Below are 25276 nucleotides of genomic sequence, written 5' to 3'. Positions count from 1 at the left end.
GTACCTTCTACCAAGGAAAGGTCTCTTGTACCAAAATGATAAGAGATTTGAAATTACATTGGAGAGTGTTGGGAATACTTGCAAGCAGAGCTATGCTAACTTAATCTGACAGTACTGGAGTCTTTGTGGAATTTAGAGATAACAGCTTGGATCCATTTAAATCCAATGATTTTTGGCACAACTTTCTGCTGTTCATTTCTTATAATTCTCTTTCTGCACCTTTCAAAATTAAGACTGTCTTATTGCTAGTCATATGAAAACTTTTACATCTGTGTCCTCTTTTTTTCCCCCCAGGTTGCTGTCAAAATGAGTGAAACTCCTTCAACTAGTTACTCAGTGAATCAGCCAAACTCCTCTGAGAGTGAACAGAGTTTATCTACCCGCCATTTCAATGTTACCGAACCTGTAGTGGCCAAACGGATCTGTTTCTATAAAAGTGGAGATCCTCAGTTTAATGGAATCAAAATGGTCATTAATAACCGATCTTACAAAACATTTGATGCCTTGCTCGATAGCTTATCCAAAAGGGTCCCATTACCTTTTGGAGTAAGGAATATCAGTACACCAAAAGGGAGACACTGCATCACCAATCTTGAAGACCTTGAAGATGGAAAATCTTATATTTGCTCCCATCAGAGGAAAATGAAGCCTATCAACCTAGAACGGGCTAGCAAAAAGCCATTGCCCTGGCAGATCAGTAGGCCCATCAGCGCTCGCCGTCGTGCTGTGCAGTTAGCAAGGGAGAATGAAGTTGGATTTGGACACAGAGAAAGAAAAATAACAACTCCTAAAAAGATCCTTGTTTTCAAAAATGGAGATGTAAGACTCAGACGCACCATAATTCTGGGAAAGAGAAATACACAAACCTTTGAGGCCTTTCTGGACTATATGAGTGAATTAATGCAATATCCAGTCCTGAAACTATATACCACTGATGGCAGAAAGGTGAGAATAAGAGCACTGATGAGTTTTGTATGTTTGCTTCTAGGTTATTTTTAACTGAAAAAAAAAAATTAAAATAAAGTGACTTTATCAATTATAAACTAGGGACACTGGCCTGGTGTAGTATCTAATGTGCTGAATTTCAGCTGTTGTCTTTCTATGGTTGTTCCCCTTTAGGAAGGCTACTAGCTTGGAGGAAATAAATATACATGAATCTAGTAATCACAGAGAAACTAGTGGGGATATTTTATTTCAAGTCTTCATGAAAAGCCATTTTTCTTTTTCTTACTTAGGTCTCTTTCAGGCATGCTTTCAGTTATATATTTTTTCCCTATTTAAACAGAAATTTCATTTAGTCTTAAAGCTGTTTTCTGTGATTTTTAATGTTTTAAAAATATTATGGGTAGTATCTAATAGCCATAGCTACTTTATTATTACACAGATGGACAGTGTTTTGCCATTAATGCCTTGGAACTAGGAGACCTTATTGTATCTTACAGTTTCTAAACTGCAGACCAAGTTTTGTACCTCTAAACCCAGATGATGTTGCAGCAATAATAATCCTGAATTTCATTTTACATGCTGTTCTGTGTAATTTTATCTCATTTAGTGTTTTTCCTGCGTGTTGTTTAACCGGCGAGAAGGACTTGTGATCATACCTAACAGGTATCTGGAAAGGGAATTCCATGCAGAGTGCTTGTTCAAGGGAAATCTTGTGTTTTCCCTCCGTTTGGTCAAGATCTGTATTAGGCTGGGAAACTCTCCCTAGCTCCTATGTCAGTGAAATGCAGTTTTCAAGCCTTAGCTTGCAATATATTTTGGAACATAAATTCAAATCTGTTAGGCAAGGCCCTGAACAACTTGATCCAAAGTTAGACCTGTTTTTTATACTAGATGACCTCCAGACATCTTTTCCAATACATATTTTGTGATTCTGTCCAGTTCCTCTGTGGCAGTACATGTGAAATATTTGTGATGTATTCTGAATTTTCCTTTTCTTCCTCCAAATAGATGTTCATATATATACCTACCTCCAAATTCATAGTCTTATTCCATGGCTATGAATGATCACTCTTCAATGATGAAATAAAACAACATATGCAAGCATTACATTATAAGAGAATTTTGATCTGTATCCAAGTGTTGTTTCTTGAAGTCTTTTTCTAATATATTTTTATTTATATAACAAGACATACCCTCACAGAGATAAGAATTGCCTTATAGGAATTGAAAAATTAATTCTGTTCTGTGATACATATTTAACAGTCAGCTGCAAAATGATGTAGAGGCTAAAAAGTGAAGATATTAAAACATAAAAGGGATAAATCTCTTACTTTTTTTTTTTTTTTTAGGTTCCTAATCTTCAGGCCCTGATATTGTGCTCTGGAGCTGTAGTCGCAGCAGGGAGAGAGCCTTTTAAACCAAGCAATTATGATTCCCTTGGGTATTCACGACCAGCTAAATTGCTTGGAATTGCAAATCGTGTGTACCCAAAAGCAAATGCCAAGTCAGAAAGTGAAAATAGTAAGTTCTTTGAATTAATTTTTATTCTATTATTTGGTTTATCTCTCTCAGTATAAGACATAAACCATGACAATCTTACTGGGATCAAGGATATTCTAAAAGGACAGCTGAAAATTTATCTGTAGGTATAAGAAAGATGAAAGTGTTAATTTTCATTATAAAACACGTTTCTTCTAAGTACTGAGCTAGCATGCATATTTTCTCTCAAACTGACTTATTTAGAACATGGATACAAATCTATATGTATATTTTGTTGTAATGCACTTGATTGTCATTGTTATTAATTTTTTGGCATCACATTTAATAACAGTGGAGGTAAAAGAAAACCTACAGGTTACTTTAGAGTTCTTAACTGGCTGAATTTATTGAGGAAAACTTTTGTGCCATTTTTAGGACCTAGCAAATGGGGATTTGACTTGTCATTATCATGACTTTCATTTTTTCCCCATGTTCCATGCTCCACATAAACATGAAAACCATTACAGCACTCATCCACTTACAAACTCAACATGTTTTTGTGAAGCTGCATCCTATAGGAAATTCTTATATCCTTATGACTGTAATATATGCTTTTTGGTTAAGTTTGGGAAAGGATACACAAATACATACTTTCACTACTCAAGGAGCTGTGTCACTGACAAGAGTTAGTGAGTGTGAGTTGGCCAGGGGATGATCAAGAATTGTTTCTGTCCTGAGACTTTCCGTGGTAATCCTCACTATGTCATGGAGCACATTTCTACATGAGGCACTTCTATTTACTTAAAGGTGTTTTTTCCACATCCCTCATAGTTTATTATGTCTCTACTAAACTACTCATTTTAGTTTTTCTCAGACTTCATGTTCTTTGACATTCCACAGCTTCAGAGCTGTTGGTCTGATCTCCATTAAAGGAGTTAGTCTAAACTTTTATTTAATGGGAAAGCATATGCATGGGAAACTCACAGGGCATTCCCCCTGAAATTATAGACACCTATCTATAATAGCAATGTGTCAATCATGAAAGTCTTTTTATAAAAACTTTTGTAACTCTCTTGAGCAAAACGTGCTTAAATTCAAGTAATGTGAGATAAGTTAATATTAGTTATGTTAAAATAGCTTCCTGCAAGCAAAACCTTTCAATTAAATTAAGAATTCTGTATATTTAGGTATCAGTAACGGTTGTAGATGTCTTTGTTTGGGTGTACATGCACCATTTCACTCACAGCCAGATCTGCTTGGAAGACAGCAAAATTTTATTTTTATCTTATGCTCTTTTATCTCTCACCTCTTCAGTGACAACCATAAGAGACAGATAAGACATTATTTAAAGAGCCAAATTATTACAGGTTAATCAAAACATGTTTTAAGAATATTTACTGTGTATGTAAACTCATGTTGGGCCATAGTCAAGACTGACTGAAGTCTAAAAGTATTCTCCTTGGCTTTACTGGGTTTTGTACCATCTAATCTAGAGTACTGTAGCATAAAATATATTTCAGAATGTCATGATTTAAATTCAGATTTTATAAGCAGTTCAAGTGCTTCAATGTTTACATATCTATAGGGGACTGAATCTGTAGCCTTTAGTCACGTGTGTCAATGACACTACTCACAGTAATGACATATGCTGCAGATTGTTGAATTAATCCCAGAGATATATATTTACACCTTGACTGACACATTTTAGCACTAACTGTGAGGACTAATAGGAGGTGACAAGTTAGTGACTGTTAGGGCACGGAGAAGATGTAAATTTAGTAGCCTGAAGCCCCAACAGATGCAGGTCTGTGAACCTCTTAAAAAAAGTTCAAGGTAACCTCAACTCCCAAATGAGTATAAAAAGAGAGAATTTAGAGAATTTAGTCCTTTTTTTAGGCTTTGGAGCTTCAAATAGGACTATTGCTCTGGCATTAGAAAGGGCCTATTGAAAAAATATATGATGTGGAAAAGTAGTTAAATCTTTGATGTTCTATTAAAAATTGGTTGTATTTCTCTCTTGAACAACTTCTTAAAATTAATAGCAAAATTAGATATGTTTTTTCTATTTCTTTTTATTTTCTTTTTCTTTCTAATACTCTAGAAAAAAAAAAAAACTTTATTAGGTTCTTTTGTACTAATTTATCTCTTTCCTTTTTTTGTTTCCTCTCTTTTTTTTTCTTTTTTTTCTTTCGCTGCTTGTCTGCTGTCTTATCATCTGGATCCTTATCCATGATATCTGTCTGCTCTACTTTCCAACTATTGAATGAATTTGGATTCTTTCAATGTAATTATTGGTAGCAAGAGTTGAAGTGATCTCTAGCTCTAGATCTCAGATATTCTCAGTTTCTTCTGGTAAAGAGTCCAGCAATGATAACAACTCAAATGATAACAACTCAGAGTCTTCCTATGTTCCGGCCAATCATAATGGTGTAGGAGAAAATCAGTCAGTTAATGGGGAAGAATTATCTGTGGCACAGTTTGAAGATGACATTGAGAAATCTGTTCACCTTAATCAAGATGGCAGTATGACAGTGGAAATGAAAGTTCGATTCAAAATTAAAGAGGAAGAAACTATTAAATGGACAACAACTGTAAGTCGCGCTGGCCTTTCAGGTGACAAAAATATCACCATTTGCAATGCTGCAATGGGTGCAGAAGACTGCTTATCTAATGTAAATATATCAGAACGTACAAAACCAATGGACACTTCATTTTTGGACAGCTACAATAAAGAAGATGGAGACTCATTAAAACAATTCAATGAAGAAGTCTCAGGCAAAGAATCAGAATCTGATTTAAAAATGGATGGTTGTAATATCCATCAGAAGAGCAAATCTGCAGATCTAGCTATAAGCAATGTACCTAAGGATAATATCAGACCTCGATTTTATAGGCCTCCCACCCCTGGGCCAAGACGTGTTAGACAAAAGAAAGCGGTAGTTGAAAGTGTCACCTTGGTATCTGAGAAAGAGGTTCAGGAAAAGACAATAGGACAGTTTTCCTATAGTGAGGAAATACAGAATGGAGAAAACAAATCTGAGTATTGCATGGTAGCACATTCAAGCAGAAAAAAATCAAGCGTCAGTAATCCAAAGTTTAGTGAGATGAGTGACAATGACATATTAAAGCTTTCTTCAGAGAATATAAAAGAAGAAATGCTTTTTAAAGTAAGCCAGAAAAGTCATGATTTAATAGGAACCACAAATAGGAAGACATTAGATGTGCCTGATGACAATGAATTGGTACAGAACATATTGGAGAAATCAGTTGTGGAGCAAGGTGCATATAATAGCTTAGTATCAACCTGCAAAGCTAACATCAGTGGTTTCACACCATCATCAAAAAATTACCAGACAGCTAGGCCAGTTTCAGCAGATCATATCCATGAATTATGTGATATTAAACAAATAAAAAGATCACTGAGTTCTTACATTAGATATTCAGAATTATCTCAGTCAAAAAATGAAGAAAGAAAATGCAAAGCTTCCAATTTATTAGCTTTTTCTCAAGATTCAGTGCATTCAGTCTGTCCTGGACACAACAAGATGGAGAAAATGATAGCTTCATGTAGTAAAGCACCTACAGAGAAAATAAATCCAACAACTGCATTCTCTCCTGTTACTGAAAGTGAGAATCTAATCAGTGTCAGGGCCGAATCTGTGACAGCATCACATCTGATTGATGAAAGCCAATCTGCATCTTCCCTTACTAAAAAGAAGAAAAGAAAATTATTGTCTAACTTTCTAGAGAAAGGTATATATGAAAATCAAAAAGATAAAGAAATTTCAGGGATAATTAAAAGTGAAGAAGTGCTTGTCACAAGCAAAACTACACAAGTTTCCACAACCCAGGATAATTGTTCTGAAATGCTTCAGAAAAAAGAGATGGAATTACTTGTAAAAAGCAATGATGGGTCTGACAATTCAGACAAAAGCATATGTCCTGAAGATGAGTTCTATCCCCATAATTCAGCGGAACAAAATAGATTATCACCTAATGAAAAAACAAGAACTAAGAAACGGTTGGCTGAGGTAAAATCAAAGTCAGGCAAAAAAAATAGTTCCCTTTTGTCTGGAAAGAGTGAAGATGATCTAATGACAGTTGATTCAAAAAATGAAACTGAAAGCAGTCAGGATGCACAGAGTACTGTGAAAGAAGGCAAGCATCTCACAACTAATTCTATTGAACAGACACCTAACTTGGCAATGATTTCAAAGACATTGTCAGAAATGCCAAAGGTTCATAAAATAGAAAAAGGAAGGGAGGATAACATTTTGGAAAATTTGTCATTAAAGAAGGAGAAAAAGCAAAAGAAGATGAGGAAAAATCTAAGTAAAGGTGCACATAAATTAAATATGTCAGAGAGCTCCATTACAGTAGAGGCTTTGAAACAAGAGAATTTTCAAGAGGAGATTGTTGAGCATTCACTTGAAAACTACGTCCAAACTTGGCTGAAAAACCTGTCACCAAATGCCGTCTTACCCCCTATAAAGAAAAAAGAGGGGAGTGTGGAGAATAGCGATGTCTGTCATGTTTCTAAAGAAAACACTGATGCTTTTATAGATAAAGAAGCTAAATTTATTACGAATAAAATGCATGTGACTGGAAAAAAGCATCTGTTTGAACATAATCAAACCAAAAAAACATTAAAGCCTCTTTTTGAATTGGGAACTTTAGAAGAATCATCCAAACATTCACGTCAAAACCAAACTGACTCTTTGATTTGTGGTAATACAACAATGGTAGAAGAATCCAAGTATTTACTGCAGTCAGAATTTCATCATGACAGTCAACTACACTTGTTTCATGAAACACATGGCAATGATAAAAAAGTATCAGAGTCTGATATTCAAGACACAAATCTGTGCCATAGAAAAAAATCTGAAGTTGCTGTTCAAGTTGATTGTTCAATTGTCAGTGAGAAAGTGGGAACTGATACTCAGAATAATTGCATGTCTAGCATGCTGCTTCATGAGTTACAGTCAACTTTGCTTGGTCTCCAGAAAGAACACACTGGATGTATAGGAAAAACATACAGTCTTTCAGATATTTCTCCTCCAGTTTTTGGTTCTTCCTCCAATCTCCTCCTAGCTTGGCTACTAGTACTGAATCTGAGAGAGAGTTTGATTGGTACAACCAAAGATGATATGCAAAAAGCTACCTGTAGCTGTTCTGAAGTAATTACGCAGTTACAGTTTCTGAAACAAGCAACAGTTATGCAAAAAGTTGATGAACTGAAGGCTGCTTTCTCACATTTTCAAGAAACAACAGAAAATAACTTATTACATGCTGCGAAGGAATTCAAAAAGCAGGATTCCACACACTGCCATGAGAATATACCCATACTTGAAAATCATAATGATATACATTTGCATGAAGAAGAAAAATCAGTTGAACCTTGTATTGCAAAGAACAGCTTAAATTCCGAAGAAGCTCTAACATTATCGAGTGAATTTGAAAGCTATTCAGATATACAGAAAGAGCTTTGTAGAGCAACAGAGATTTCAGATTTGAGTGCTTCCAAAACACAACTAGATGGTCAGTATGCTGATACTAATTCTATTAAATGTAACCTTTCATCAGCTATAGAGCCATCTGAAACAAATGAAGAAATGGCTTATAATCTATATGAAAAACCTCATGACAAAAACATTAATGAAGAGTCAGATACTTCAGTAGAACCTAATTCAACAGTTCACAGTGTAACGTCTAATGATAAAAATTGCATTTTAGATCAGGATACTTCCGAGATAGAAGGTGAAAAATATATTGTTGATGTTACTACTGATCAAAGGGAAGATGAAAAAGTTGATCCAAAGTCAACAGGTAATGACGAAAAAACAAACAGTCAACTTAAACTAGTTGCTGACACCTCTGCAGAATATAATTATGAGGATTGTTCTGTACAGGAAGGGAAGGAAGACACAGAAACTTGTGAGGAAACCTCTGAGAGGTTATCTACAGTTTCTCCATTATCTTTTTGTTATGAATCTAAGCAAATTACAGAATGTGACATGAGTGAAGGAGAACAGAAATTGCAAGTAGAAGAACTGGAGAACAGAACATGTTCAGACACTTCTCAATTAAAAAAATGCTTAAAAAGTCCTGCTACTTCAGACTGGTCAGATTACAGACCAGATACTGAGGAGAGTGATTATAACTTCAGAGCATCCAGTGATTTGACCAATGAAAGTGGAGAAGAAGCAGTACTTGAAAAACACTATAATACCAGCTATGTAAAAAGAACTATTGAACGACTTTATGGTAAGACAGAAGCTTCATTTAAGCCTGACTTTCAGAAAGGATTTCCTTACATGTCCAAAGCATTACAGAAAGATACTGAAGAATTCAGCTCTGCAGTGGTGAAAAAAACCATTCAATTTTTTCAAGAACCTAGGCCTTGTTTTGCAGAGAAATTTTCGCATTCTTCATTGTCATCACAAGAATTTCCAGAAATCATTAACAAAGATGAAACTACATGGAGAAAAGAACATATTTCTTCACCAACACCACAACCTATTCCTAATGGAGAAGAGACAAATTATATTAATGACTACTCAGGGGAACCTCCAAAGCAACATTGTCAACCTACCGTACATGCTAATGAAGATGAAGGAATATTGATTGATAAAGGCAAATGGCTTCTCAAAGAAAACCATTTGATAAGAAGATCACCACCTGAGCGGACTGGAATGTATGGCAATTTGGATACAACATCAACAGACACAGTGCTTGATACTAACAGTGATGATGCTCCATACTCACACTTTGGCAATCTGAATCCAGTCCTCAATGAAATATCTTCTTCAGAGCTTGAAGATATGGCTAAGCCCTCTAAAAATTTCTGCAGCTACTTCAACATACCTCACAGTAGTGATTCAGACCCTTTACAGGATGACTTAAGTAGGGAAAGCAAACCTGGCCTCAATGGCAAAATCACCTCCCTTCCTGTAGGGAACAAAGAAAAGATCAAACCTTCAGTCATGGTAGGTTCTGCTTCTACACATCTTTCCAGAGAAGCTGATACCAATTTTCCAGCCTTTACGTCTGTAGAATTTAGATTGCCTGATAACAAGGTGCATCCATTGGAACAGCCTTTAAATGATGAACCCATACAATCTCAGCCAACAGATGTTAATAATACTAACAGAAATGCTCTTCAGGAAGATTCTCTAGATAAGCTCCATGCTATATGTGGCCAACATTGTCCAATACTGATGGTGATGGTTACACCAATTAATGAGAATCAGAGGGGATATGCTTACCAAAAGGCATCCGATATTGAGAACCAGATGGGTCTATGTTTGTTGGCCAGTAAGAGTGAACATTTACAATGGTTAGGCAAAGATTTAGTAAAAGATGAAAATAATTATGTGACCCTGAAGAGGAACTTCATCAATAAGATTGCCAATAATATTTTTACCAGGTATTATGCTAATAACACTATAGATTTTATTAGTAACATTGGGATACTTACATCTTCAACTCTGAAAGACAAGAGCAATTTAAGGAGGTTACATGGTATAAAGAATATGAATTTAAAGCCTATGGAAGTCAGCAATTGTCAAAACAAGGTATCCAAGCACATACCCAGTGATTATATGGTGGACACAAAAAGTAAGCCACCCAACACAAAGCCAAAAATATGCCAAATATTAAGAATAAGCCCAATTCACATTGTTGGAGAAAAATTGTCTCCCTTGTTGACAGATCCAGCAGAAACCTGTCATTCTGAAATATTTCTAAAATGTGACACTTTTATAAATAACATTGAACGTACTGCCTCTGAAAATATGAAAAATGCAAATGCCTTTTCTACAGAAGAAGAAGAAGGAGGAGGAGGACGAAGAGGAGAAGGAGGAGAAGGAGAAGAAAGAGAAGGAGAAGGAGAAGAAGAAGAAGGAGAAGGAGAAGAAGGAGAAGAAGGAGAAGGAGAAGGAGAAGGAGGAGGAGGAGGAGGAGGAGGAGGAGGAGGAGGAGGAGGAGTTTGCTTTTGTGCCATGGACAATAGATACAGCAAAGATAAGAAAGACATGTAATAGAGATCTTGGAAGTTCGATAACATCAGATTAGTGACAACTTCAATAAAAATATTACCAAAATAATCTACTGAATGCCACATCCAATAAAACTCCCAATGTGAATACAACCCAGATGAATATAAAACATAATTGTGTATCTTTATGGAAATATAGATAATTGCTTAGTTTTTTTGTCGGAAACAACATAGGAAAAAACAAACAAACAAACAAACTGTTCTAGTGGTGGTTTCTTAGCTAAAAAAAATACTTTTCTCCTAAAGTTATCTGTTCAGACATATTTAGTAATATACAAACCATGTCTTCTGTAGAGAAAAAACTACTACTAACTAAACAACAACAACAAAAAAAATCAAATTTTAAATATCTGCCTAAATTCTAAGATAAGATACTTGTATTACATGACTTTCAAGAAAGAGTTTGAGAACTACCGTTCCATATAAATGCTTTGTCTGGGACAAAATCAAATGATATCTTTAATTTGAAATGAAAAGTAGGATATACTCTTCAATTGCTGTAATACAATGAGAAATAGAAAGTGGTAGTCATGTTAATTTTACATAGATTAACATTATCAAACAACTATTTCAGTTTTTAAAGCCAACTTCAGAACAGTTAGGTGGGTAAAGATGACTTTTGGTCTCCATATAGGAACATCCAGACCACAAATGAAATTTGCTGCTTTTATCCAGAGGATACTGGAAAAGGAGCTTATTTATTATTTAGGCTTACACAGGAGCTGAGAAGGGAGATTGTGCATCCAGACTTCTTGACTGACTTTGCCATATTCCCTTCAGAGGCTGCACCACTTACACTTAAAACTGTTCTACATACACTACAAGTGTTGTGTTCTTTTTTTAACCTTTGTACTCTTCATTTTTTTTTTCTTCCGTAAATATAATGTAATATGAGAATCCTAGGCATATTTAATACATTTCAGAGTCTTTCAATCTATTTTAGAATTGTTTTGGATGCCTGTTTACATCATTTTTTAATATCCTTATACTTATTATGCAGTTACATATGGTTTACAATTTTCAGAAAATGATTTTAAATATAAAATTGAAAAATAATGTATATTGTGATTAGGAAGAGTATTTAATTTTTTTTTTGTTTGTTTGTTGTTTTTTTTTTTTGTTTGTTTTGTTTAGATTTAACCCCTAATTCTGCACAATAACTTACTTCAGTATCAACCAAGTCAGAGTTACACCTGAAGAAGTAAAGTGCTATTTTTTCAGTTAGAGAATGAGAATTTGTCCATTCTGTACCCTTGGAGGCTGCATCTAGACTAACTGGCATGTACATGGTACCACATGCTGGACCATGGTCATTTAGTTATCCAGACTGGGGACTTAATTAAAGCCTGACACAAATCCCTTTTGGCCCATGGGCCTTGATTGTCTCCCTCTGGTGAACAAGGCACATATAAGAGAAGTAGAAACAGGACCTGGAGCAAAAGGGATTTGCAGTATGGGTAGGAAACCTAGAAGCTCTCCAATTCCTTTTAGGAGTCTAGTGTTAACCATGTTTCCTTGTAAATAACTGATAAGTTTCTGTTGTTTGAAGCAGTGTTATATTCTATGTAATAAACCAACATAAAAAACCTAAAGCAATGTTGTGATATTTACTAATAAAATGCATGCCAAATAGCTGTGTGTTTATCTGACTACACTGGTCTTATTTATGATTTTCTTACTCCCATCTTCACATTTTTGGGCATCTTTTTTGGCATGTTTTAGAACTGCTCCAAATGAAGAGTCTCAAGGATATTTTTTCATCCTTTTACCTATGGTAAAATAAAATAGAAATAAAACCTATGGTTTGAAAATGAAGCTTAAAATAATTAGAATCCAATTAAATGCCATATAGCATTCTGCATACAAAGTTTCTATGCCATGAATAATGCTGAAAGGTTAAACTGGCAGTTATATACATTACTCCATCACCTGCAGTCTTTCTGTTGGATTCATAGCATCCTGTGCTGCATTCTCAACACCTTAATTTATTCAGACGTTCAAGAGCCTTTAATCAGATGTTTATTGTAGTGTTACTGATCAAACTGAGTACTCAAAAGGTGAGAGGTGTGGTATAGCCTTAGGTTACAATTAACAGAGACCACAGCAAGCACTGAAATGATTGTTGTATTCAATGAAGGACTCCTGATTTCAGAATGTTAACAGGAAGAGAAGGAATAAAATAGTCAGCTCAGAGCAGGACAAAAGGTTGACAGTCAGATGTTCAATGCTGTCACAGAGTTTATATATTCATTAATGGTTCAGGGAGGATACAGAATATTAAGTGGCTGAGATACACAGAGAAAATAAAATTGCTTTTATTAGGTAAGATTGGAAAAGACTGAAGAGAGACCCTCAAAAACTGTTGACTAGAGGAACATGTTGATTGACAGCGGGAAAAACACCATGAAGATTAATATAAACTTCTTATATATAGCTTAATTCTGTAAATTAGCTGCAAAAGGCATACAAAGTCTTTCTGAATGAGCCAGGGTAAAATATACTTGGAAGTGACAAGCCTATCAAATAATGTGTAAAGAACAGAACAGGAGAAAATTCAGTAGGCATTTAAAGGCTTTATATAAATTATGCTATTCTTCTGGAAGGAATTAAATTTTTGTTTTGCTATTGTTAAAAAAAAGAAATAGCCAACATAACATGTAGACTATAGTCTCATGAAGAGAATTTCAGTTTATCTAGTTTGTGTCTCTACTAGAAAAACAAACAAACAAACAAAAAATCCCCACACAGAATCATGTAATAATGTAATATAAAATCATATAAATAATGTACAACATTTAAGGACTAAGTCTCGTGTTAAAACTTATCAGCTATAGTCATTGTCATTTCCATTGGAGGGGTGTTCTAGAGTTTGGGTCCTTTTGCTGATATCCATCTTAACTGTTTTCCAATTTCTATCCAAAATCTAGTCGTAGTTAGTTTACATTCATGTGTACCAAATCCATCAGCATCATTAAATTAGATATGTCTTTTCCTCCTCCTGGTATCTTTTGACAAAATCAGATATTCTCTCACTTTTTTTTCCACATAAGGCATTGTCTTCATTTCCTTTAATCATAATGGTTGTCTTTTTCAGGACCTATTCTAGCTTCAATTAATTTGTTTTTGAATATGGTTGCCAGAACTTATTGCAGCATGTGAAAGATTCTCTTTCTGAACTCTTGGACACTGACAGTAACATTTCTCTAATTAGAAATCTTTCTCTTGGTGCATCTTACAGTCACATTGTTGCATCATATTAGTGAATTGCTCTCTCTCTCTCTCTCTTTTGAATGATAAATTCACTGTTTGTAGCATTATGTTTTGGTAGTATTTTAAAAATACATTTCCTTGCATTTTATGCTGTTTTGTATTGCTCTTTTTACACTACTCTGGATTTTCTGATCCTTTTATGCTTTGATAACTCTTATTAACTATGGTACAGAACCTATGTTATGGAGTATATTGACAAAATTAGGAAATCCAGATCAATCCCAACACAAATTCATGAACAATTTACTACTATTCTTATAAATTAATAGCTCTTATGTCAACACAAACTTATAATTTCCCATTTAGGTAGTTATTTTGTTTCTTTGCAGTCCAGCACTAATCTAATTTTCCATTTAAACTACTAATTTCTCATAAAATGCTAAGGTAGTGTTCATCTATTGTAATTTCCTTGTCTAAAAAGATGAATTATTATGTCCCACACAACATCATCGTCTCTAAATTGGAGAGAGGTGGATTTGATGGATGTATCACTCGGAGGATAAGAAGTTGGCTGGATGGTGGCACTCAAAGCGTCTTGGGTTTTCAAATTCAACACATGGTGCACATAGCGTTTTCTTTGCTTATTCTCTTTCAATGTATATGGTCAAACAATATTTTTACAATTTTGTTTTATTTTCCTTTTTTACATCTCACTTTTTGACTTCGTTTGACTTCATTAACCTGTTCCTTTACTTTTGGAAATTTGCTGGTTTTAGATCAAAGGCTTCATTTAAGATATTTTTTTTGTCCTACCTTAATTTAAAATGAATCAGTTTATGATTGCTTATTCAGGGGTATTTTGTAAATCTCTTTCTAAAGGGTATTCACTGCTCATCAAATCTAATTAAAAATTGTATTTTCCTCTAGCAATTATTTCAGGAAGAAATGTACAGATTCTGACATTTAGAAATAACTTCTTTCTACCACCTAGTAGGATTTATTCACCTTCCTTCACAAGTTAGACAGTCTCATTATGGTACACTTCTTGGTTCTGACTTACATTGTCTATCTTTCAACTATTCTACTCCAAAGTAAATGTAATCCAAACAGATTCTGTTTCATTTTGCATTATCCATGTGTACACTTGTAGCTTTCCTGAAGGCTGCATGCCTAACTTATCTTTTGGGATCCATGCTCCAAGTGTGATTGCTTTTTCATAATTTTACCTCTGAATATGCAGATCTCTGTTTTATGCTAACAATAACTGCATACCTAGATTACTGACCTCATCAGTATTACAGCTTTTGTTCATTTTACTGTTCAACATCCTCTAATCATTGCTTTTTCTACATTTATCAGATAGATATTCTACTTCATGTGCATTGAAACTGCCTGTGCAGAATGTACAAGTTGCAATATATTTACTCCTTATTTCTTGGTCTGAATACTTTTTACCACCTATGTCAGCCATTATGGTACATCCATAGTCTCTCTGGCAACAGGAGCATGAGTACATTCCATGATATCAAATCCTTCCTCACGAGTAACCAGTTGATTTTATTACCTTGTTTACCTTTGAAACTGGCTGCTCTTGGCTTAGACTGGCGTACACTTCGTTGGGTTAGAAACTGTCTGGGTAGCCAGGCCCAAAGAGTCATGGTGAATGGAGTTAAATCCAGTTGGAGGCTGGTCACTAGTGGAGTCCCCCAGGGCTCAGTACTGGGGCCAGTTCTCTTTAATATCTTTATCAATGATCTGGATGAAGGGATAGAGTGCACCCTCAGTAACTTTGCAGACGAAGCCAAGTTAGGTGCGTGTGTCGATCTGCTCGAGGGTAGGAAGGCTCTGCAGGAGGATCTTTATAGGCTGAACCGATGGGCTGAGGCCATCTGTATGAAGTTCAGCAAGGCCAAGTGCCGGGTCCTGCACCTGGGATGCAACAACCCCAAGCAGCGCTACGGGCTGGGAGATGAGTGGTTAGAAAGCTGCCTGGCGGAGAAGGACCTGGGAGTGCTGGTTGATAGTCAGCTGAATATGAGCCAGCAGTGTGCTCAGGTGGCCAAGAAGGCCAAGAGCATCCTGCCTTGCATAAGAAGCAGTGTGGCCAGCAGGGCTAGGGAAGTGATTGTCCCCCTGTACTCGGCTCTGGTGAGGCCGCACCTCGAGTACTGTGTTCAGTTTTGGGCCCCTCGCTACAAGAAGGACATGGACGTGCTCGAGCGAGTCCAGAGAAGGACAACGAAGCTGGTGAGGGGTCTGGAGAACAAGTCTTACGAGGAGTGGCTGAGGGAGCTGGGATTGTTCAGCCTGGAGAAGAGGAGGCTCAGGGGCAACCTTATCGCTTTCTATAGGTACCTTAAAGGAAGCTGTAGCGAGGTAGGGGTTGGTCTATTCTCCCACGTGCCTGGTGACAGGACGAGGGGGAATGGGCTAAAGTTGCACCAGGGGAGGTTTAGGTTGGATATTAGGAAGAACTTCTTTACTGAAAGGGTTGTTAGGCATTGGAATAGGCTGCCCAGGGAAGTGGTTGAGTCACCATCCCTGGAGGTCTTTAAAAGATGTTTAGATTTAGAGCTTAGTGATATGGTTTAGTGGAGGACTTGTTAGTGTTAGGTCAGAGGTTGGACTAGATGATCTTGGAGGTCTCTTCCAACCTAGATGATTCTGTGATTCTGTGACTTCCATTTTAGAATATCAAAGAACTCCACTTCCCTCTAGTTGACCATCTTCTTCAGCATTTTAGAGGTATTTATTCATTCAAGTGGCAATTTTAGCAGTAGTGTTTGTTTTAATATTAATAACGGCTGTTGAATGTACCTTTTTCATAAAGATACTCAAAAAAATTGTAAATTTGCTTTAGCAATCAATGTATTCTTCTGTTTGTTTGTTTGCTTGTTTGCTGTTTTTGTTGTTGTTTCTTTTGTTTTGGACCTGGTAATATTTTTTTTTCTATGTCATCTTTGTTTCTGTTTGGACTCCAATCCACGAACCATCTTTTCTTCATGTTTAGTAAGACTGACTTGCCAACTTTTTCTTCCAGACATTATGTAGTGGACCAATGGATACTTGTTTTTCTCCATTATCTTGTTTGCTGATATGGGATTTCACAGGTCATTTTCCTTATCAGTTTTTCAGGCTGTATCTTCAGCAGCTTTATGCAAACCTATGCAGTTCTTCTTACATTAGGTACACCTGCATAGAATGACTTAGATGTCGTACACTTATCCAAGTTTGTCATTTATAACTTAGATTAACATGGAGGGTTATACGGTCACCCATCATCAGCCATGTTTCACAGAAAGTTGGGTAAAGAACTGCCTTTGTAATAGAAACAGTGAGCTAAATTCAGCTGTGGACAAAGCAGATTGCAGCAACTTTTAAGAAGTGTCACACAGCTCTGTTGCTGGAAAATGTGATTCTGTCAATTGCTTCTTTTCCTCAGGTCTAGCAGTTAGTACTTCCTATTTTTTCAATTTAATGTGTTAAAGCTATGACAACTCTCATGAAGATGAAGTTTAACCTAATGATAGGAATAGCTGTTTGGCAGTTTATTATTTAATAATGACAATATAATTATTTAGGAAGTGTAAGGATAATGGCTGCATATTCACAGTATTTTTCAGAAAAGTGCTCTCTCAGTTTGTGCAACTGATACTAATGCATGTATCTATGTCAGCAACAGCTCAGATATGTGGAAAGACTCATAGCAGTTGTAAACTTCTGGAGTAAGAAAACTAATTCTGATACTGTTTTAAAAGAGATTCACCCAGTTACAATTCGAGGGCTTGAGTTTTGTCCTCAAAGATGAACCAAGCACCATGTTAAGGCTCTCTGTCTCTCCACTCAAAATCTGGAGGACAATATCAGTTTTAATGGTTACTAATTCTACACCATGGCAATTCCCAAGAAATGTGTGCTTTATGCACAGAGCACAGTGGCCACACAGAAGCAAAATGTTTATAGCAAGAGCTTGACTACAAGCAGGACTTGTAGATTCTACCACCAGGCCTCAGTAATATGTTAGGATTTGATAATGTACCATTACTGGGCCTTGTTTTCTGCCTTTTATCAAAACCAATATTAATAATTCAAATATATCTGCTAAGTGGTATGGAGGACATAGATTCTCAACTCGTTTACTTCCCAGAGAGAAATATATTGACATGCACCAAGCCTAGGTCAGCCTGATCTATCTATTTCTTAACCACCTTTCCTTTTAGACATGGCTAAACATGAGCAAGTAAAAATACTAATCCTGTACTTCTAAAAATACTAATCCTTATTTTTTCCAGAATGCCACAGAAAACTAAATGCAAATTCCTCAAACTAGTGGTTTCATTGGTCCTCAAATGATATTCTGCTGCACCTTGATTCTGTGCATGTATCATGATCAATGATCATTAAATCCTTTAAGAAAATGTGCACTGCTAGCACTGAAAATACTGGGTGATACTCAAAACAAAAGTGGTTTCACTGAATCTTTCAACAGAACTGTAGGATTTTGTATTGCCTGGAGTTTAAGACACATAGAACTATTTTAGGCATCTCAGTTTAGAAAAACAAAATTCATCATATCATACCCTTACTATCTTATTTTCCAGTGTTTTAGCCAGAACAGACAGGATTAAGGATTCTGTTATGGAAGTAAAAGTTAGAAACATCAGTAAAATGTGTAGAGACATTAGACATTAGGGGACTTCTGTAGTCAGTAAAGCCCTTAAATACTGCTGCTGTATTTTAAAAGAAATTCTCTTTTGAGAAACTGCTACATTAATCAGTGGTGCAAAACAGTTTTAGCAAGCTTGGGAGGTGCTTAAAATGTTTATCATTTGAGATGGGCACCAGCTATATTGGGTGTGAAGGTGTTTTCTTAGCATTCCTTCGTAATATCCCTGTTAAAATGAAACAGGCCATAGTTATCAGCCAGCCCTCAATGATACCATTTCCCTTAATTCCCTGCCACTGATATTCAGCCTCCACTGAGCCAAAGCCTAAATACATATACTTGGTCTTGATAAAAATGAATTTTCATAAAAAGACTATTAATAACTTAGGGTTTAATGACAACACTGCAATGCATGTACATGGCAATCCCTTCGTGGATTTTGACTGAGCTGTTACATCTGTGAAGCCCAGCATAGCTTTGTAGACATACAGATCCATTCTTAAAGGTACATTCAGTGCTGTACCTTTCAGCAGAGCTAATTAGCTTTAAGAGACCCTAACATTCAGAGTGATGAGTTTGTGATTCCAGAGGTAGCTTGTTGAGAGCCTGCAGGGATGTCATTACACAGCACTGCATTGGGCAGACACACCCTAAAAAAACAGAAAGCCCCATTTCATATCTTTTAGTACAATATTTCAAATACTGTGTTTGAAAATTGATTTGCAGTCATGCAATTTAAGTTTGTCATATGGCATATGCATACTCTAAAGGATGTGAATGTAACCTGACGTTTCTTGGTTTTCACTTGCATAACTTACCAAAGTCAATATTTGCTGTATTTTTGTGAAATATGTATTTTTATATTCGTTGACATGATATTATTTAGAATTCTGATTGCTGAAATACATTTTGCTTAGGAATCTTGAGTTTAAGTAATTCAGAAAGTCTTTTTATCTTTTGATAGCTAGGAAATGGAAGGTGTCAGTCCTCACCAGTGATATGCCATCTGCAGAAACAAGTTCAAAGGTTTATATTACATTGTATGGGGATCACAGCAATTCAGGGCCTATTTTTCTTGATGGAGAGGAGGGAAAATTATTTCAGAGAGGCAATGAAGACATCTTCACAGTAAGTAATATATATTCATTGTGTTGCCTTCTTGTGTCCCGCCAGATTACATGAAATTTCAAAATCTATATGATGGAAAGACAGGCAGTTTTTGCATAGCACACATATCTTCAAACAAGAAGCAGCACATAAATGGACAAATAAATTTAGTATCTTTTCCCCCTCAGCCATCCAAAAGCCAGTTTGCTGCAATGTATTTCTTATCTGTTTAAGGAGAACTTTATACAGTGCCCAAGAAAATACCAGGAAGAAGACAACAGGTACTTGTATAGTTTTTAAATTTGAAATGGAGCAAAAATATTAAAAATGAAGCAACAAGTGGAGAATTAGGGGATGGAATAAATTTTTAACTTTGTTAAATCCCTGCTGCCTTATTTCAATTAATAGCAGTTTTTGACAACTCTAATAGAATCTGTCTGAAGCTGCTTCTCCTTGCAGTTGCACAAATAAGTTTCTCCTCTATTGGTCTTGTTCTGTGATGATTCCAGTAAGCCTGAACTTATCAAGAACTGCATAGCTTGAGTGTATAGGTGGGATAGTCAGTGGATCTCTCTAGCAGGTGTTTGCTGTAGGGCCATATAGCAAATAGGTATTTCCATTATTAACATCCATGGTAGCAAGTACCCATCTGAGAAGAAGTATGGTAGCATTGATGAGGAGCTCACCTTTTCCACAATAGTCTCACAGCTATCTGGGATGTAGGAAATACTGTTCTTAGGTCTCATCAGCCTGATGGGAGTTTCTCAGGAGAATCCAGCACCTCTGCTAGTATGCTTTTCTCTTATCTGTGATATCAAAAAACAGATATAAAATTGAAATGAGTAGATAAAATAGGTAACCAGGGTAAAAATAATCTTTTCATGAAAGAGATTTTTAGCTGTGTTTCATGCTCGCTTTATCATCATTAATTTAACCTCCAATGACTCTTAACTGCAAAATATGAAGACAATCTCTGGTTTGGACACCAGGATTCCCCTTGTAGGTGAGAATCCATAGCACCAAATGCAATTAAGGAGTGCATACTCACAGAATCACAGAATCACAGAATCATCTAGGTTGGAAGAGACCTCCAAGATCATCTAGTCCAACCTCTGACCTAACACTAACAAGTCCTCCACTAAACCATGTCACTAAGCTCTACATCCAAACGTCTTTTAAAGACCTCCAGGGATGGTGACTCAACCACTTCCATGGGCAGCCTATTCCAATGCCTAACAACCCTTTCAGTAAAGAAGTTCTTCCTAAACCTCCCCTGGTGCAACTTTAGCCCATTCCCCCTCGTCCTGTCACCAGACACGTGGGAGAATAGACCAACCCCTACCTCGCTACAGCTTCCTTTAAGGTACCTATAGAGAGCGATAAGGTTGCCCCTGAGCCTCCTCTTCTCCAGGCTGAACAATCCCAGCTCCCTCAGCCACTCCTCGTAAGACTTGTTCTCCAGACCCCTCACCAGCTTCGTTGTCCTTCTCTGGACTCGCTCGAGCACGTCCATGTCCTTCTTGTAGCGAGGGGCCCAAAAGTGAACACAGTACTTGAGGTGCGGCCTCACCAGAGCCGAGTACAGGGGGACAATCACTACCCTAGCCCTGCTGGCCACACTGTTTCTTATGCAAGGCAGGATGCTCTTGGCCTTCTTGGCCACCTGAGCACACTGCTGGCTCATATTCAGCTGACTATCAACCAGTACTCCAAGGTCCTTCTAAAATGTATAGAAACAGTCAAGCCTCTCTGCTTGCATTTTGTGCTAGATCTAAGTTAATTCAGGTCTGTCGTCTCTACTCTGCATCTTTATTGTTTATAACACTGCTTTCAGGAAAGTTCACAATATAGGGAATTCAGTTCACACCCATCTCTACTCTGTAAATGAAAACATGAAAATCAATTCTGTAGAAAGCGACAGAAGAACAGTGATTCCAGGCTACATCATAAGAAAATAATGATACTGCAAGGAGGTGAAGTGCTCACCATATGTTTCCAGTGCCTTAAAGATAAGCTTTCTATTTATATACTTAAGTTCATAACTAGTTGTTTAAATAACCTTCACACAAAGTGATTCCCTCAGCACCCTGTTATCTGTACTGTATATGCTCATCCAGCCTGCACAAAAGCTGATCTTTCAAATACAGCTTTTTAAGTTGATTTAATTGAAATGATTTGTAAAAATAAATATCAAAGCTGACCACAATTGCTTCCAAAATCATAAGGCATACCCTCCTGGAGGTGCAGGGAGAAACTCAGAGGTATGTGGGAGGTGCTTGAGAGGCAGAAATCATTTTATAGCAGGTCAGTAGCATAGATACTAAACTGAGACATGAGACAGGTCAAGAGGCTTTTTTTTTTTTTTTTTTTAGTGATACCTATAGTCTGTATTCATCTCTCACTGAGGCCAATATTGAGTGAGGAAAAGAATAGCTACAAGGGCATCTTGAGTCATTTAGACAGGGTTGGCAGGCCACATGGTTTGCCATAGGGGTTGTCTTTAAAAGAAAGAGCCGAGCTTCTAATGATAGTCTGGAGCAAAATATTTTGGAATCACCCGTTTAAATATCAGAATATTTTATTCATATAAACTAAATGAACTTCTGTTACATATCTTTCTTGTAAGAAATGTTGTGTGCTTCATCGGTTGTGTTCGTTCTACAGGTTCATACCGGAAACATAGGAAATCTCTACAAAATACGCGTAGGACATACAAATTCAGGAAATTCTCCTGCCTGGCACTGTGAAGAGGTAAAAGCAATGAGAAGGAATTTTGTCTTTCCAAAAGTAGTCACTATGACAATATGAGTCAGAAAAAATCCTCAGGATATGTATGTTCGCCTCATCAAATACTTGTAGCTTTGTCTATGAGATTATTCATGATGGAGTCTTTTTTGTGAAGAGTGAGAGGTGACTTAGGATGACATCTATCTTCACTGCTTGTTTACAGTGTAGTGAGAACTGTACATTTCTTTAAAAATTCATTGCTAGGCAGTAAGGAAAGCTGCTTAAGTGTGCTGCTGTAGTCTGAGTCTTCTGCAGCCTTTGTATGCTACAAAGGGTGTCAAGAGTTTGTTGAAACCCAAGTCATTAAACTTGGTCTAGCCGAATTGTCCTCAAATCTGTGACTGACTGTGATCTTATGCACAGCATCAGAGCTAGACTGCAAATGTTTCTAATTCTGTGTCTTTGAGGAAAAAAAAAAAAGACTAACATTCTCTTCTCTCCTCACTTAATAAAAAAATCTCAGTGAAGGTAAAGCAAATATAAAGTGAAGCAAATCAGCTAGTTCTGTTTTTAGCTTTGGTTGTAACACCTAGTGGATAGGTTTTTGGACTGGAAATGAAAATATCTGGCTTTTATCCTTAGTGCTAGTGAGGTACTATGTGTGCCAATGATAGACTATGCATGCCTGAAATACTTCCCTCTTTGTGCCAGAGTTTCTTGTCCTTTAGTTAGCAAAAAGCAGTTTATAAAGGGCTTTAGAAGCTTTTGCTGAACTCACCATTATAAGCATGCTTTAGGGTAAATTTTGATCTATCTATTGAAAAGTGCCCACTCATGTTAAATATTTGCTTATGAATGTTTGAACTCTTTGGTTGTTCAATGCTTTAACTAGTTGTTTTCATTTGGGGCTGAGACTCAATAAGAAGACAGAGTATGGTCTGGGTAGTATATAGAGATATATATATAATTGTATGACACACCCATTTAAAATGACTGATTTAAGAGACAATGCTCTATAACTGCAAAGCTTTTATAACAGTTAGGCATGCTACTCCTCGCTCAATATTCCATGGTTTCTGTGACTGTCTCTGTACTGAGATAGTTTCAGGACTGCAAATGTCCACAAAGGTACTGCTTCTCTAACTCCCAGTTCCCGTACAAGATCTCTCAGCAGATGTTGGCAGGCTGAGGTGTGCCAGGTTTTTCAGACAAGATGAATTTCTTTCTTTAAAGTTCAGTATTAAAGCAGTAAAAGTGATGAAAATGTTTCCAATAATTCTGAATTTATTCAATTAAGATTAAAGGATAAATCTCCTAATTAAGGAGATTAGATTCTGCACAGCAATGAGCAGGAGTGAAATTACAGGTAGAAATATCTTTGCTTCTCTCTACTAGTCCAAAATCTAGTGTAGCTACTGATATAAATTAGCATAATCAGGGACTATTCTAATGTATAGTAGTCTCTGAGATGCTTACTATGGAATATTTTGAATTACATAATAACTGGAGCTCCTTCAGCTGGTGTCCATATGGTCCTTTTACTGCTATATACCAGAAGTTGGGTATGGAAGAAAATTGTGCGGGGCAGACTGGTGTTGTTGCTAGCACTTTCAAAGTTTATTTACATCACAAGCAGTGCTGAAGAATCAAAACCCATTTCTTTAATATGGATATGAATATTTTGTAGTAATAAAAAAAAATTAAAGGAATAGATTTGCAAGCATTACCAAGCTTCCCAGTGAGAAGTTACCTATTTGGTAAGCCAGGTTACCTGGTGACAGCCTATGTGGATATACCAGCTGCATGGCTGTATTTTGCAGAACTGTACCTGAGCTGATAAACCCTTTTTCTCGTCTATGCTTTAGTTACTCTGCCCTGAGCTCCTGAATCTGATAGACTGAAAAGTCAGGTTGGGGACAGTTGTATCCAGGGAGCAGATGTGGCTCAAGCCCATGGTTTTGTGATCATGCCACGGAGTTCTACCTGCACAAGTTTCAACAGCATCCTACAGATGTCAAGTTCTGTTCTGTTCGGACACAGATTAGTAACTTAAATTGCAATTCTTGGTGCTGCATTAGGTGCAGTTGCTGAACCTTTTCTCGGGGGAGCAGTTTTCTTTCCCTGCACATCGATGGCTGGCCTGGGACCAAGCTAATGGGGAAACATCCATGGAGCTTCCTGTTTTCTGTCAGGGTCAGCCTGTTCTTCCAGGTAAGCATAATGTCACTTGGCTAAGTCAAGTCACAACCAGATGTTGATAGAGTTCATTGTTTTTCATCAGGCTCTCTATCACATTTTGGCAGCCACAACACACTTTCCATGCTGTTTTCCTGTGGTTATTGGACACAGGTAAAAGGTTAAGAATCACTGGTGAGGAGATGGCAGGGTTTTTCATGCTTTGAGTTTCACAGGTACTTCAATGATATCCTCCTGATTTTATAATATTTTCAGCATCTGTGTTTGCTTTAAAATAGAGACAATATTAAAGACACCTCACAGATATTGGCTTATATTTTTATTTATAAAAGAGCCAGAACACAAAAGCAACACACAACTACCGTGAAGACATCACATGAGTCAAATCAAAAACTCGACTTTCAGTTACTCTACATAGCTCTACTATGTCTATTGCTGCTACTTTAGTTTCTTGTAGGTGGCTGAGACAGGTTTGCAGAATACTTCTAATTTCTGGGTTTGGAACAAAACCTAACAATATTTCAAAAGGTTCTAAGTGTTAAAAGCTCTATCACTGATATAATACAAATACTACTATAATTATATTGTGATTCTAAAGGTCATTGATGCCAAACAATACCAAAATTATTAGATGTTGCTGCTGTTTCACTGCTTTAAGTCTCTGCTCTACCACACTAATCCATTTTGGTTGTTGTTTCTACATGGTCTCTCTCCTTCAGTGATGGGAAGGAAGTCAAAGAAGTCTGCACTTGCTCTTTCTTTTCCTCCATTTGTCCTTGCTCTTTCCTAGCCTAAGAAAAAGTACAAAGGCAGAGCAAGGTCAGTGTACCCTATGAGAGATGTGGGTGATGGAACAGGAGTGCTGGGGAAGATTCCCATCCTTCAGGGTG

The 25276-nt window shown here is 36.6% G+C and overlaps 2 protein-coding genes across 8 annotated transcripts in view; both read left to right on the top strand.

Moving 5' to 3' along the window:
• Window positions 1-25276, top strand: part of RP1 (RP1 axonemal microtubule associated) — a 217428-nt gene that overhangs the window by 29149 nt on the left and 163003 nt on the right. For all 7 annotated transcript variants that reach the window (XM_083823906.1, XM_083823902.1, XM_083823904.1 and 4 more), the window contains 5 exons: window positions 295-945; window positions 2295-2466; window positions 19321-19484; window positions 22128-22214; window positions 24269-24401. In XM_083823906.1, coding sequence (XP_083680032.1) covers window positions 307-945; window positions 2295-2466; window positions 19321-19484; window positions 22128-22214; window positions 24269-24401 — 1195 coding nt within the window. In that variant the 5' untranslated portion in view covers window positions 295-306. The remainder of the gene's footprint in view (window positions 1-294; window positions 946-2294; window positions 2467-19320; window positions 19485-22127; window positions 22215-24268; window positions 24402-25276) is intronic.
• LOC310895747 (oxygen-regulated protein 1-like) lies at window positions 2481-10298 on the top strand (the record flags this gene model as incomplete). Its single annotated transcript, XM_083827377.1, has 1 exon — window positions 2481-10298. A coding segment is annotated over exon 1 (5349 nt), but the record flags the coding sequence as incomplete, so codon positions are not given.

Source organism: Anser anser, assembly GCF_964211835.1.
Source record: "Anser anser genome assembly, chromosome: 2".
Classification (NCBI taxonomy): Eukaryota; Metazoa; Chordata; class Aves; order Anseriformes; family Anatidae; genus Anser; species Anser anser.
Note: the sequence above shows the minus strand (reverse complement) of the source record. Positions and strands in the feature narration are given on the sequence as shown.